The sequence below is a fragment of the Melopsittacus undulatus genome, chromosome 4, assembly GCF_012275295.1.
Source record: "Melopsittacus undulatus isolate bMelUnd1 chromosome 4, bMelUnd1.mat.Z, whole genome shotgun sequence".
Classification (NCBI taxonomy): domain Eukaryota; kingdom Metazoa; phylum Chordata; class Aves; order Psittaciformes; family Psittaculidae; genus Melopsittacus; species Melopsittacus undulatus.
Genome location: NC_047530.1, coordinates 17079899 through 17095741, shown reverse-complemented (window position 1 = coordinate 17095741; position 15843 = coordinate 17079899). Strand labels below are relative to the sequence as shown.

At 47.0% G+C, this 15843-nt stretch overlaps 1 protein-coding gene across 5 annotated transcripts in view; it reads right to left on the bottom strand.

Annotated features, from left to right (window-relative positions):
* Positions 1-897: 897 nt before the first annotated feature.
* PAPLN (papilin, proteoglycan like sulfated glycoprotein) overlaps positions 898-15843 on the bottom strand; it is a 50942-nt gene continuing 35996 nt past the window's right edge. For 2 of the 5 annotated variants that reach the window (XM_031049299.2, XM_031049301.2), the window contains 14 exons: positions 15687-15843; positions 15001-15087; positions 14197-14500; positions 13977-14073; positions 13158-13287; positions 11290-11932; positions 10384-10521; positions 9731-9855; positions 8660-8798; positions 7112-7249; positions 6342-6469; positions 5659-5767; positions 3934-4109; positions 898-3379 (listed from right to left, as the gene is read on the bottom strand). In XM_031049299.2, coding sequence (XP_030905159.2) covers positions 3204-3379; positions 3934-4109; positions 5659-5767; positions 6342-6469; positions 7112-7249; positions 8660-8798; positions 9731-9855; positions 10384-10521; positions 11290-11932; positions 13158-13287; positions 13977-14073; positions 14197-14500; positions 15001-15087; positions 15687-15843 — 2547 coding nt within the window. In that variant the 3' untranslated portion in view covers positions 898-3203. Of the gene's footprint in view, positions 3380-3933; positions 4110-5658; positions 5768-6341; positions 6470-7111; positions 7250-8659; positions 8799-9730; positions 9856-10383; positions 10522-11289; positions 11933-13157; positions 13288-13976; positions 14074-14196; positions 14501-15000; positions 15088-15686 lie in introns of those variants that run through there. The other 3 variants (XM_031049300.2, XM_031049302.2, XR_004080624.2) reach the window with 2 other exon arrangements.

Sequence of the window (15843 nt, the reverse complement as noted above, 5' to 3'; positions counted from 1 at the left end):
TGGGTATTTTCTGTGTTACTAGGTGAATGTAGTTGAGCTCTGCTTGCCAACCTAGAAGCTTAATCATTGTATCTTAACACCTCTTCTGTTTTTACACCATGTTAGGTTACCTTGAACTTTAAGACTGAACTTGCAAATATCCCGGTGAACTATTTAAAGCCCTAAAAGGGAGGGCTTTACTGAAAACATCAGATTCTGGGTTTTCTAACTAAATATTTATAGAGACAAATATGAAGATACATTAAAAAGGGGGGAAAGGAAAATTCACTTTTTCTTTCCCCGGATACTAAAATGAGTGAAGACCCTATGAGCCATACGAGAAGACAATGTATTTTCACTCCTTTTCTGTTCTTCCAGTGAGCTGGTATCTGCCTTGCTACTGGGACTGGTGCTTGCTGCATTCTTACGCATACCATGTCAGAAAAACTCAGACTTGGTAACCTAAAGGAGAAGAAATGCTCCCTTTGTTTGGCCCTAGCATTTGAGCTTGCCAGCAGTTTGTATTTCCAGTCCAGTCCAGTGATTCTCACTGTAATGTGGTCTAGAAAACTGGGAATTCTTTTCTTTACAGATTCTCACCTGTTCTCAGCACTACATGAAAAGTCACAACCAACACTGCCTGTGGTGTTTGAGTTAGTACCAATGCTTTTTTTAAAAAAACAAATATTTGTAGACATTTATACTAGGAAAGAAACCAGGTATAGCTTACTCTGTTTGTTCCCTATCTTTCTTAGGCCAGGATAGCTACACCCTTCCCCTGTCCTGGAGATAACAGTGAAGGGGATGGGACCTTCCTACAATCCATTGTTTAGGGAAGAAAATTGACATCTTGATTATCAAAAAAAGTAAACAGGCAGTTAAGTACCTGCCTGTTACACAGAGGGGAAAAGCATAAAGTCAAATACAAGAAATGCAAAAAGAGCCTTTAGTTAACTATTACAGTGATGGCATGTACATAAAGCAGTGAGCTGCATGTCTTCCACTACATCTTTACTACCACAGTTATCAGCTGGCAAGAGGTCAGAGTAAACACTCATTAACCAAAGCATCTTCAATGTCAAAGTCCTGCCCGTCAGCATACAGTGAACTGTTAATGTCCTTGTGAGTCTTGAGAAAGCATTCCCTGGACACCTCCTGAGTAACCATACTGCTTAAAGGGAAGCTGACCACACAGGATATTTAAATATTCTAAAAATAGAGCCTCTAGCTTGGAATGGGATATTATAAATGTGACTGTTTATTCTGGGACAAAAGGGTCTGATACAACCACAATTAACTTCTAACCATGTTCCTGAGCAGGTCCAGAGGTTGACTACCCTCTGTGCCTTCCACAGGTGAACTGGGAGGGCTCCACTAAGACTGGAATTCACACAGTCTGTGATTGAGCAGGCTCTGGTTTCAAAAGGCAAAGTCATGCTACATACAAAAATATCACATACACACACAAAACAAGATGCTGGTCTGAGATATTAAATGCAGAATTATGTACAAAGACAACTGGAAATCCTAAGGACCATCTTACTGTTCTATAGCTGATATTGTCAACATCAAACCTTACACTGTAGCACCTGTGAATTACAGCAGATAATGTTTTCCCTAATCACATTAGAGAGTCTTAACTGTATAATCAGTATTTTTGTCTTTTTTAGCAAGCAGACTCTTACAAGGCCGCAGAAAGACCCACCCCCAAATAGCTGCATGACCATCACCTCCAGCTCCTTTACTGGATTGCTTTTAGACTTTGCAGTTTGTTCACGTCTTAAAGCAGTGTGTCCAACCCTGAAGCCACACCTGTGCTGAATGAAGAGAGTGCAGTCATGAGGTTAGTAATTCTTATTTTTAGGTGCATCTGAACTGATTTGCTGGATTTAGAATTCACACCAGCTTTAGATGGTCAAGCCTGGTGAGGCAATTTTCAAGCTGTAAAAAAAGTTTTTTCTCAAAAACAATTCCATTTTGAGATACTGAACACATCCAAGTGGCCTTTCCTGGTCTAACAAATCATGATATAATCTCACCTCCCCGCTCACACTTTCAGCGCCTCGTATACATGCTGTCTGCCGCTCAGCCTTTGTCTTGAAACAAAGGATGCTTTTCAGCTACTGCTGCTCTGCATCTGGAAGTCCTCACTTGCTAGCCCATAGGAGCAGCAATTAGCCGAGGCCCCATGCAGAGCCAGGCTTGCCTGGACTTACCTGAGACTAGAACAGATCACTGGGAGTTTTATTCTGGCACATCAAATACCCCTACACTATTTCTTTCTGTGTGTATGTTATTCAACTCCCAAGCTGAAACTCAGTTCAAAGCTACCACTGAGCCCAGCTTTGCAGTAAATTCAAGAGCATAATTCTGGCTCTGAAAGAAAAATAAACCCTAAAATTATCTGCTGAGCCTTCCTAGAGCGAGTGATATTTAAACTGCATCATCTCAGAACAGATAACGGTGTTGGTATAATCATCTGAATTACCCCTAACATTCAGGGAGCCTTTAAAAGTATACTTCCATTTTGTCTTAAAGCTTTTTATGAAGCACTGCTTCTGCATTACACTCCAAAGCTGATTACAGTCAAATAGAAGCCAAACTGACCCAACTAGAAATTTGTCTAAGGTCTGCTGGAATAAAATAGCTCCAGTAACATGGCATCCCTAGAGCTAGTAATCTCAAAGGACCTGAACACTAATTTGATATGCATCAAGCTGTTTCTCATGGGCAAAGTTCTTTGGAAAGTGCTCCCCAGCATTACAAATGCTCATCGTTCATTAGTGATTTGGTTAGAACAGTTCAGACCCATCTTCAGACACTTCAGAGCTTATTTTCCTTAAGAGCACTCCTCTTTTGCTTGCATGAAGAATTGTTTTCGCCCTCTTTTATGCTGGTTATGTTATGTGCCTTTTCTAAAGTCACAGCATCCTTATGTTCCCAATAGCATCTTTTTCTGTGAACGAAAGCAACTACTCTTAAGTGAAGAAATTGATTACCTACAGCAAACCATACAGGGGGAAAAAGAGAAGTTTACAATAAACTTGAGGGTGGTGGCTCTCCCACTTTTGAACAGTCACACTCCCTACCCACTATTCAGTTCACTCTCTTGAGCTTTTCCAGTCTGGCAGAGCTCCCAGAACAGTTTGATGCAGGAAGAGGACAGTTCAGATGTGCAGCCTTGCAATCGGTCACCTGTATTTGATGTGGCCACAGGGTGTCTATCACCCGTGGTGACGAGGAGGGCTGGCCCGTGGTTGGGAACGGGAGCAGCTAGCACAGCAGAAGCTGGAGTAGTACTCGTTGCTGCAGAGCTGGGCCTGCAGGATCAGGTCACAGTTGGCAAGGTGGGGCTGGTCCACGCACTCACTGCTCAGATCCACAATGTGATTCACAGTAGCTGCAGCCAAGTGAAAGGTGAAGAAGCTGTACATACACTGCCAGAACTTATCCTCAGGTTTCGTTTCCCACGGCATATTTCTGCTTTCTCTACCCTGCCAGTTCTAAGGGTGTTGTTTTAAATTTAGTCCAACATCAAGGATGTTGAGAGAAGCTGACACCTCTGGTAAGATACAGGAGGAGAATGCAGTTTCTGGGGCTGATCTGCTAAGGAGAGACCACTCTACACCCTGTATAAAGCCAGATGGATGGCATCCAGAGTCCAAATACTAATCTTGCAGCCAGCTTCTTGGTCAACCAACTATGACATTTAGGCCTTGGGAAGTTAATTAAGCTCCCAGCACCCTCATGCATGTGTGTTGGTGGGAAGCATTTCTGCTGTCCTGCTTTTCTGCCCAGGGAAAGCAGGGCTCCATGGGAAGCACAGCCCAGCAGCTTCTGCTGCTCCCCAAGCCAGAGGTCAGTGGTGGATGGGCATGTCAATGGGCAGACTTATAATAACATCAAGAGGCAGTCACTATGCTGGGAGAAGCAGGGGGGGCAGGTTGTACTCACAGCTAGGCTGGTTCCTCAGCACCTTCACCTCTGTGCTGGCACTGACGGAGTTGCTGCTGCTATAGGCACTGCATGTGTAGGATCCCTCATCAGCCTCTTGGACATTGCTGATCATCAGGCTTCCATCCTGGGACAGGTGGATGTGGTGCCCATCTGCCTGCATGGGTACCCCGTTCCTGTGGCAAAAAACATTTTGTGTCACTATTCCCACGCATGTGGCCAGAGGAGCTCTCTGCAGTTTGGGAGCTGAGGCTCTGTGGGGAGGGAATTTCTACAAATTCACCAGGAAGGGAGAAAATTCCTCCTGCCATGACCCAGCTCTACAATTGGATAAACAGGGGAAATTTAGATTGGATATAAGGAAGAAGTTCTTTAAGGGTGGTGAGGCACTGGAATGGGTTGCCCAGGGAAGTTATGAATGCTCTGTCCCTGGTTGGACAGAGCCTTGGGTGACATGGTTTAGTGTGGGGTGTCCCTGACAATGGCAGGGGGGTTGGAACTTGATGATCTTAAGGTCCTTTCCAACCCTAACTATTCTATGATTCTATGATTCTCTATTTACACGAGCACAAGTGAGTCTACATCCATTGGCCACTGGCTGTATGGGAGGCAGCTGGCTGTGTGCTCTGTATAGAGACATTGCCCTTTCTGCTATTACACATTTTTGAGGCTTGAGGAACTAAGAGCAAATCCAGGGTGCCTTTCCTCTCTCCAGGCTGTGGTCTGGCAATGCTTATTTGGCTGGCATTGATAAGCAGCATGTACTGCTTGAGGAACATATGGGGCAGTGAGAAATGTGCCCTCTTTCCTCTCCCTTAAAAGCTTGCTTTAAAAAAAATACATTTAAAATGCCAGCACAATTATGTCTGTTCTGTTCCTCCTGGAATACTCTGTGCCCAGCAGCAAACCTGCCTGAATTATGGACTCCTAGTTACCAAGGAAATGAAATTTGTTTCACTGAAAAGGGTTTCATTCAGGCTCTGAAACTTGCATCATTTTGCTAACTTAAATACCAAACTTCTATATGGAAGGAAAGCTCTTTGTGAGATGGCCCACTTTAGTCCTATCCCATGGAGTAAAGGGATTTAAACAATTACCAATCCATCCCTCTGGATCCTTTGCAACAGGGCTCCAAAACAAAGCTGGTTATTTTCAAATAGGGGGAAAAAACCCTGACCATACACTTGCATAAATTCAGTTTCCATGTAAACCACCAAGAGAAGAGGACACAGCTTTTCCTTTGCCTTTGTTAGAACACTTTAAAATCTCCTTTGCTCCCACTTGATAGTAGCGGGAGAGAACTATTGCAGCAGGAAACTGGGAGAAGAGTCACTGTTATTGCGGGGGCTAAAATGTTTGTTTGTGTTAGGCAGAGAGAGTTTTATAAAACCAACTAAAGTTCTCCCTCTGATTATTCATTTTAGTTTGTGCTACTGTAATATCTCCAACTTTCCAACACGGAGCCCTTCTGAACTCCATGAAGCTTAGGTTAACATCTGCTTTTCTCCTCATTTGGCTGGAACATGAGCCTAGTGACCAGGCATCTTTTCCAGGATTTGGGGGGTAACAGCCAAGTTGTTTAGGAAAGTATAGGTGATGCTAAGTTAGGGTTGAGAACCATGGGTCTCTCCCTTGCCTAGCAAGCATCTTGTATTATCATTTGGAGGGTAAGTGATGAGGTTTCAGAAGAGAAGGGAGGGGAAGTTCTGTCTCATTTTTGCTCACCTGGACCACCTTATATTCACGTTGTTGCCAGTCACTGTGCAGTGGAGCTGAGCAGTCCCTCCCTCAGGTACCGTGATGCTTGGCAGAAGACCAGTGATCCTCAGCTCTCCTAGATCAGAAGAAAAATCATCACTAACAGGAAGACAATGCCAGGCAGCAGGAGCATTCCTTCATGGGAAAAGTCCAGCATATGCTATGATAAGCTACAAACCCCTAGGCCTTGAAATAGCATGTTTGGAGCTATGATGGTGTTTGCTATAGGGAATGTGGATTTCCTTTGGCCCAAGCAAGCGCAAGTAGCAGTGGCCTCAAAGAGCTTTTTCCTCCAGCTGGATACAAGCACATCACATGCACAGAAGAACTATCTCCATAGTTTCTCTTGCCCCTGTATGCAGGAAGAAGCCATTTTGGGACCAGTGTCCTAGAAACAAGACCCTGAGAGTCATTCTTACTGTGCTGTTAGTTCCTCTTCCCAGCTGCCTGGAGCACCATGGTCTACTAAACACACACACAGATTACCACTGTGTAACACAACTCACTCTTCCCTTTCCCTCAAGCTGCCTGTTAACCATTAGGTAAGAAGCCAAGAGGCATGGCCAGAAAACAAAACCATCTTCACCTGCCCTCCCTATTTCCCACTTGTGTGCAGACACATGCCATGAATGCCTCCACACATCCCATACCGAGAGGTCTGAACAGGACCTGGTGCTGTTCCTGGTCACGTCCATTTGAGGTAATGCAGGTAAAGAAGCCAACATCTTCAGAGCTGACCCGGCTGATGACCAGGGCCCCGTCTGACTGCTGCCTGTGTCTGGGGAACAAAATAAGAAAGCTCCTCAGCCTGTGCTTGGGTCACAGTGGGACTTCAGACACCAGAGCTGAAGCTAAGCAGTGTGTACAGCTTTGTAGTAATACTGAGCGAAGGTCTAGCAGCAGTTCAGCTCTCAAATCCCAGCACTAGTGTTGGGATTAGACTCTGGGAAAGTTTGGTGCTGGAGCAGGGTTTTGGGAGCAGAGGGTGAGGGGAGGCGCAGGACAGCAACACCAGTAGCTGTGGAAGTTCACTGCAAGCACTCTGATCTCCGTCTCTGCCATGGACCTCTGTCCTGGCTCACATGGCAGCTGGTTTTTGGCAGATTTGCCTGCTGTGTGTTCTATTTCTGCTAATCTTCTAGATGAACATATTTCAGATTTGGCTCACTTGTAGATGCTGTATCACAGCTGTTCACTTGAGGGTTCAATGCAGACTTTGATCTGTGAATGAAGCTAGGTCAGTCAAGCAGTATGGTCTGGCTCTAACGGGGGAAGCTGGCCAGCACAAAGCTGGATGGGCCCTAGCTGCCTGGCCAGGAGCTCCATTCTGCCAGGAAGGAGTTAGGGCAGGCAATGTAGGAGGAGGCTCTCCTCCACATGATCCTGCCTGTGGTAATGGTGAAGCTGATGGGGAGCTCACCTGGGAGAGGAGAGGGGCTGCCCGTCTTTCTGCCATTCAATGGTAAGAGCCGGCGATGCTTCCACTGTGCAGGGCAGTCTGACTCTCTCCCCGATGTTGGCCTCCACTACTGAGGGTTCGCTCTTACCCATCCTCAACCTGAAAAGTCCACCAGCACAACAGAAGCTGCACAAACTCCCATGTTTGGCATTTGACCTTCAGCACAAGTCTTTTTCAATCACAAGCCTTCTGTTTTGCCTCCAGTGGGAAAGGGCAGTCTCTGCACTCCTGTCAGAGCTCTGGTACTTGCCATTGCTAGCATTCACTCACAGCATTCAGAAAAGAGCAATCTCCATCTAACCCTGCTCCAGTTCAGCACAACTTGGTGCTGCACTCCTGCCAGTCAGCTTAACCCTTAGAGACAGCAGCCCTGTTTTTATAGCAACCCCCTGGATAATAGCCCAGGAAGCATTAGCAACATGAGCACATGGCAAATGGTACAAAGTCCTGAACCAAGCAAGCTTCCCCCAAGGTGCTTAAATGGCACACAAAATGGAGCAGATATTTCTGGGGGAGTGTGAAATCCCCCTGCAATCACCTGACTGCACACAAAGCCCAGGAACTGGCAGTTCACTTCTTGCAGCAGAAAGGTTGAGGTCAGGCTCTGGCACCCCGCACCTCCCCATGCGTTCTGTTCTCTTACAACTACAGGTAAACACCATCTTGGAAGGGAACTAAACCATGATAGTCCCAGGGTGAAATAAAACATCATCTCCCACACCCCCCTTCTCTGACCTGAATTCTTGATCTCAAAAAACAAAATCAAAGAGCTCTAATTGAATGAATCACTTCTGTCTGCTTTTAGGCAGAAGCAGCTAAAAAGGCCGCTGGGGAGTTTGGCAAGTTGACTGGGTTTTCAGTTGTAAACTCAAAAGAAGGGAAGGATCAGATCATGGTTCCGTTTAACCCAGAGCCCCAACATGCTGCATTTAAAGAAAAAATAATTTGTGCCTTTCTATTTCTGTGGGGTCTAGAAACACCAAAAAAACCATGCAAGAAGCCATAAAACACCATCCAGTATGTGAAGAAAGTTTTGAGTCAAACCGGTTTGTTCACAAAACATTTAAAATAAACATATGGGGACTCAAGTAACCGGAGCCCTTTTTAATCCATATTTCTGCCTATTCTGTGCTGGTTAAGCAGTTCTTACTTGCTTTGCTTGTTTTCCAGAACAGGTTTCTCTTTCTGCCTGCCTGAACTTGAGCAGCTAAGGACGCTGGCCCTGATATTTCTACTTTTGCTTGAACCAGCTCCTTTGCTGTCAGCCTCCCTGCACATCTTTGCTCAGAACATGCTTCTTCCAAGAGATTTGAGGAGGACAGAAGGTAGCTTGTGACTGGGATCTTCTCCCCTTCCTGTTGTCAGCAGTTCAGTACTGCTTGCTTCCCAGCCGTGCCCCAGAACAGCTGACCCAGCACCTTTCCAATCTTCAGCTTTTCTACATGAAAAGACACCATATGGCTCCTCAGCCGGGCATGGTGGACAAACTGTTGCTGTATGTGCACTTACCTGTATGTGAATTGCTGATGCACAGAGGAATCCGCTGCCTGTACAACCTTCCTGCCTCTGGATAGCTCCAGATGCTGATGATTTTCCTTGTGAAGGACCTGACCTCTCTCAACCTCTGCCATAGCAGCACTCTGGTACTCTATTCAAAATAAAATGCCATCTGTGAGTAAAAGAACACTTCTTATTGTGACCTCTTGCATAGGGTTTCTATGAGCTTGGGAGAGCTTGCTGAACTGAAGCCAAAGAGCCCTTCAGCCATCTGTTTTCTGGCTGAGTAGTGCTGTAAACATGCACTGTCTGCTAATGACAGTCACAGACCTACAGGCAAGCAGTTTTAGACTCCTTTCTCTCTTCTGTCGAACATGTTGCAACATCCCTTGGGCCACAATGCTTTCTGTCCCATGTACCACTGCTGTGACAAAGCATACTTTAGAGACTGAAGACTACAGGAAGCTTTGCTGGCCCATCTTTTGAGACTGGTTTTTCATATTGTTTTTGGTTTTCTTTCTTAAACAAGGCACATTTTTCAGAACAAGGAATTGTTTGTTACCCAGCAGGATCTGTCTGGGCCAAACACAAAACAGAAATGCACTGGCACAAGCAGCTATGGCAAAGCGGTCACATTACAATGTGAGATGGAGGGCCCAGGAAAATACAGGAAGCCTTTCTTCTGTGGTTTTCTTTTTGGGATCAGGATGCAGCTGATGGCTCTCAGAGAGGAAGACATGCTCACTGCGCTGGAAATGGTCAGGTTATAGGCAAGCCACAACTGCAGTTGTGGGGTGGCACTGCTGGGGGGGCAAGAGCTTTGAGGATTAAGGCTTTGTCAAGAGACAACACAGAAAGAAGCCGTGCTGCCTCTACACTCCTTTTTTGCACCCCTATAGTAGAGGAGACCAACTGCTTTGACAGCTCGTGGGACACCACTGCCATGGAGGGAACAACACTGCTAGCACAGTGTGGCAGTGGAGGAAGTCTGCTCCTGCAGCTGGTTTTATTGCTCCTATTGTCAATAACCATTAACAAGGAGCCCTGAGCTGCCTCTTTAGTTGTCAGTGGAAGATAAGTCACCTATGATCTGTAACTGAATCTGTCGCGTCTCTGTCCTCCCATCAGAAATGAGGCATGTGTAAGTCCCAGCATCCTCCGGCTTGACAAGGCTGATCACTAAGGAGCTGTCAGACTGGTAGGTGTGCCTGCAACAGGAGCAAGGATTAACGGGCTCTGCCTGGCCAGGGACAGCATCTGCCCAAGGTAGAGCAGCTCTTCATGTTGATCTTACATAAACCATCTCCATGTAGTGCTCTTCCCGGCTTAGAGAAAAAACAAAACCTTGTTGACTACAGAGGGGTCAGAGGCAGAGGAAATAACTGCAACAGAAAACAAGTCAGGAACAGAGAGAAAACTGAGATGGAAAAACAGGGAACTGCTTTCAGCAACCCTCTCCATGAGCAGGCAAACTACCTTTCAGGCAGCAGCTTGAGTCCCAGCAATCATCTACAAACAAAAAAGAGTAACTGGGCTTTTCTTAACTGTGGTTTTCTTAACACAATGTGACTGTCTGGCTCCGAACTGTTGCTGGAAACAGACTTCCCAGGAAAAACAGGCTTTTAAAATAGTTTAAAAAAATGATGTCTTAGATGGGAGTGCCAGAAACTTCCATCCAGAGGAACTCTGAGTTACGTGGAGCTCATCTGCTCTCCAACAAAGGGAGCTGAGCTCACCTGTCAGAGGAGACTGGTCGACCATCCTTCATCCACTCCACTCTGGAGAAGGGGGACACGCCTGCCCTGCAGATCAGCTGGACGTTTTGCCCCACAGCTACTGTCACAAGAGAGGGACTGGCTTCTTCCAGGATGGTTCTGAAAAAGAAAGTGATCCCATTGGCACCACTGCTGCTCTCCTCTCCTCTGAGTCCTCTAATGTGACTGTGGATGAATCACAACCACAGGGCAAAGCAGGACTGGCTAGTTATTCAGCTCAGAGCAGATGCACCAGGCAACAGGAGTCCTACCTTACATGGCAAAAGCTGCTCTGAACAGACCGAATGCTGCAATATCTGCAGGAAGAGTCCTACAACCCCTCTGTTCTGAAGAAACTAGGCTCAGCTCAGCAGACAGACACAGATCCAGTGCAGATGCATTTAGATCTTGCTTTGCACACTCCTGATTTTCAGGGTACGTTGTCTGGATCCTGACTCAAATTCTGCATTTGAAAAGCCTTCCCTAAAACAACCCACTACTGCTCCATGCAGTTCTGAGGTAAAGGCTCTGAAGTCAGAGAGTCAGCTAAATTTGTTGGTCAGAACAAGAGAAACCTATGGATTCTCATTTACAGTGTAAGAATACTCCCCAGACAAAGACCCCAGGATCCTGCAGTCTTTTCACACACCATACTTCCAGTGCAAAGAAAGGGACAGCAGGTATCTCCACAGCCTGAATAATTTGATTTACCAAAGGGCCACATGCACAGAATCAATTCTATGATTCTACATATAGCCAATCCCTTGCATGGTGTTCCTAGTGAGCTGGTCCCAGCTGGTGCAACACTTCCACTCCAGAGGAAGCTTCACTGGTGCTTTATAGAGAGCTAGCAGAACAGAAAAATAAATATAATAAACAAATCATCACCTGTGCAGAGCCCGCACTGGGAAGGCATCTGCAGGCGCATGGTGCCCAAATCCCTCCGTGATGGAAACATCTGCTCCAAAAGCCTTCTGCCACTGCCTGCCTTCCTTGGGCAGCTCCTGCTGGCCACTGCTCCTCTGCCTCTCCGAGGGCCCAGGTACTGCTGTTTCCCAGAGGTGCCTCAGGCTCAGGCTGTCCAGTCTGCTTTGCTGGGTGTGCCAGCGCTGGCTCTCCAGCACACCAGTCCTTGATAAGGATTCTGTCGGCACCTCAGTTCTCCGACTGTCCTGTCTGTGTCTGTCTTGCATGGGGGGTGAAGCTCTTCCTTCTTGGCTGTGACTTGCAGACTCTCTCAGGGGTGGCTGCTGCTGACCCCAAGCATCCCCTGTACGAGAATGGGAGCTGGTGCGCTGGTGTTGCAGGGCTTCTGTGCCAGAAGGGGGCTGGTGCTCCAAAGGACTGACCCCCGTGGAGTTGTGGCACACTCTCATGCACTCTTCCTCTGAAGCAAATCTGTTTTTATTGCCATGACAACCTCCATACCAAAACCGGTTGCACTTGCCAACAACAGCCACAAAGTACCAGCGAGTGGTCCAGCTCGAGCAGGGGCCATGGGCACTGGGCAGCAGGCATGTTACAGAATATGCTACCAAAAAGAGCAGAACAGAGGGAGATGTGAGAGTCATGAAGCACAAAGGTCCAGGTGCTTCAAGCCCCCTTCTCTGATGATCTGATGGGCCTTGTGGGCAGAGGGCAGGTGGGAAAATAAGACACCCGAGTTTGGCACCCAGCCCTGCTTTGAAATTAGGCAGCTGCTCACATGTTTCTTTCTGCCCCAGTTCTGCCACTGGTGGAAGGAAAACCAACATCAGAGACATTTCTATATCTAGATACTAGATGGATACTTTATGGCCTTTCTTGGGGAATCCTGCAGCTACAAGGTTGGCTCTGGGGCTGCCTGTCCTGCAAGGGGCATGTGGCTACTGTTTGCACGTTTCCAGCCCACAAAGCAAACAGATTAGACCCAGTTATGAAGCCTCTTGCATTACAAAATACCCCTTCACACACTGATATAAAAAGGACCACAGTCCAATGTGTCCACAAACAGAGCCCTGGGCTCTTGGGTCACAGGTATCACAGCCACATGCTGACAAACACTGAATGCAGGGGGCTGGGAGGACCTTTGCCAAGCTGTGGCTGAGCAGAGAGGATGCAGAGAGCTTACCCTTTCCCCAAGGCAGCCCCACAGGGCTTGCTACGAAGCAATCTCTGTGCTGCAGCAAAACAGCAAGGCGATGCAGCAGCAATGTGCCTGCAGAGGATACAGCTGGGAACTGAAGGAGCAAAGATGCTCTTGCCCAGCAGTTTTAGTGATCTCGTAGTAGAGCAGGCTCTGTATTGAACTCTGCTGGTTAAAAGCATCCACGCAGCCTTGAGCAACACTTCAATCCTTAGGTGTATCTCTCATTCCAGCCCTGTCCATGGGTTGTCTGGAGGCTGGGCACAGCCCTGATTCCTTAGATTCCTACTTCTATCAAACCCCGGTAATCAACTTGGAGCACTCCAGGCTGCACCAGCATATCTTTTCAAGGGCAAACAGTTCCCAAGAAGGCCTACAGGTTGAATGAGATCACACAAACACAATTCTGTCCAATTATCAGCAGAGGACAACAAAAATTTCTGCAGTGGCTGACAGAACTGAACCACCTGGCTGCTTTTCTACACTTCCCCCAAGTTTCCCCTGCCCCAACCACCAGGTAAAATACCTTTTCAAAAAGATAATTTACTACATTTTAAAGAGAGCAGAGCTTCCATGGATTCTGTAGTACTTTTCCCATGTTTCTAAGCCAAGAAGTTAAAGTATCACTTACGGTAGCTGGGCCTATTGAGACATCCTTCCCCTTGAGGACCTGAAGCTGAAGCAATATTGTCAAAACAGCAGCCATACATGGAACCACGGCACTCGCCTGAGGGGTGCTGCTGGGACAATGCTTGGCTTGCCTTAGAGATAGGAATTGGAAGCCAAAAGTTATCATGCATACATGAAGACAGTAGCACATGAAAGGCACAATGTCCAAGCTGTTGGCTGCACAAGGCCAGCTGTTAGAGGAACCTCTATCTGTTTGCCTCCTAGAGAGGCTTCCATGCTGGGAAGGGGTGGGAAACGTGGCTGTCAGCCATGGAGCTATGGCTGCACTTCTCTGCAAGACAGACCTAACCAGCCCAGCTGCAGGCCAGGTTTTTTTAGTTGGCCCCACCAAGCACCCCAAGCTGTAAGAGAAATCACCTCCCTGATTATTTTGCCCTCATTAATCTGCAGAGTTGACAAAAGCAATTAATAGTGGCTATGTTTTTCCCTTTTTTTCCTCCTAGAAACTGGATGGCAAGATTCTGTCCAGCAGAAATTTGATTGCTCAGGATTATCCAATCAGTCCTACACAGGATGGTCATCTACTTCTCAGACATCTCCCAACCTCTCACTCTGTCCCCTGCTTAAAGAGGATCACAGGTGGATGCCCCAGACTGCACAAGGGCAAAGTTGGCCAAAGGGCTTCATGCCATGCATGGAATACTGGTTCTCTACTGGCAGAGATGAAGCACAGCAGAAACCCACAATATGAGTCACTGGAGTAAAATCTGAATCTTCATACCTGATGGGCTCCTAAAACGCAAAGAGTTTTTGTACTTACTGTTGGAGTGGGCACGGTAGGCTGCCTGTAATATTGCGGGCATCCCATATTGTTAGGACCCTGGGCAGCCGATACTCCATCAGGACAGCATCCATACCTATGAGAGAAGGCAGAAGGACTGCAGCAGTACCTGACTTGCCCAGCTCAAGTAAAGGCAACATTTCAGCAAGTCCCCAGGGAAGGCAATGCCTCCCTGCTCAGGCATATGTATTCCAGTTACCTGTTTTGGTGACAGGTGCTGAAGTGGCAACCTCTCCCCAAAGGGCCTGAGGCTGGAGTGTACCCATCTGGACAGCAGCCGTGTGGGCTCTGATGACAGTGCTGAGAGCCAGTCCCTGCAGTGAGGCCCTGAGAGAAGCTGAGCTGATGGGAACCCAAGGAGTGTGACTGGGATTCCCAGCGAACAGGCAGCAAGTTGATGCCACGGTCCTTTGTGGATGGGATGTGGTGATTTCCAGAAGTACCATGGATTATGGAGCTCCCAGGGAGAATCCTTTTGTCACCAGGATCTGAGGAGAGAACTCCTTACAGCATACAGGTGAGCATAAAAATCCGGTCAGTTTTTCTCAGCTATGCTCTTTTTTACTTGCCAAAGGCTACAGTGCAGGCTTTTCTGCATTAGATTGCACCTGAATGTGCCTTCTGCCAGCCCCACCCCTTTCCCCCAGTCATTGCTCACTGCACTGACCATTCTTTCTGCTGTCCCACCATTACTGTGGTTCCATCACATCATCCTTTCTTATTCCTAGGATCTCCTTTGGGCAGCATTTCTCTCAGCCAGCACTGAAGTCATGCTGCCAGAACCTGGCATGTATATGTACTATACAGAGTCTTCTGCATGGACAGATTCAAATACTGATCACTATCTGTGTAAAAGAATCTACACTTTGTCCCCAGCTCCTTAAATTTCTAGAAGTCCATGAAAAGGACAAGAGAAATGAAGAAAAGCAGGAATCTTCCCTAACCACAGACTATTTCAGGTCCACCATCATCAAAAACCCAAACTAACAAAATTCTTCCAAACCTGTGGCAGGGCTGTTTGGGTTGTAACGTGTCAGCAAGGACTGGCGAGTGACATCGTATCCCATAGTGTCCTGCATACTGGGGACCTCTGCAAAGAGAGACGCACACAAAATCAGTGCAGTTAGTCCAGCCATATGTTCTAATAATTGCACATGCATTCAGAAATCAACAGGAGACTAAAGTTGATGAAAATGTTTCTTTCTTCTTGAACAGCTGCTGAGCAGCAGTTTGATTCAATTGGATTGTCAGGACATTGACCTGCAACGGGCAGGCAGACAAATGTCAGCATTTCAGCTCTGGCATGAAGGCTAGATACAGACAGCAAGCAAAATCTTCTAAGCAGTTGTGTCCTTTATAGCTGCTCCACAGAGGAAGGAGACCTGGATATAGTTTTTAGCTACTGAACCTGCCCAGATTGCCCGTCCTCATGACTGGGACTCCTGGGGTCAGTGTGCAGCACACACTGTGACAGAACCATCAGAGAATACTGAATTCAAAATGGACATACATCAATGTTGTCTTGCATACATTTCAACAGCACAGGTACTAGGACTCTGGTTATGTGCACAAAACATAAATGCCCAGGCAGGCAAAAAGCTGAGAACATGAGTTGGTGCAGAGCTGGGCATTTCTACTCCTAAACAAAAGCATCTTAGTAAAAGCAAGGTGTGCAGCAGTATCACTCACGCTGTGGCAGGTAGCAGGGCTGCATGTTGCAGCTACCCAGGGTGGCTGGTTTCTGTGGCTGGATGGCTTTGCATGTCTCAGGACTGTAGAATTTGGAGTCGCCATCAGCGCAGATCACTTGGCGTGTCCGGATGCCTGAATTGCAGCTCTTGGAACA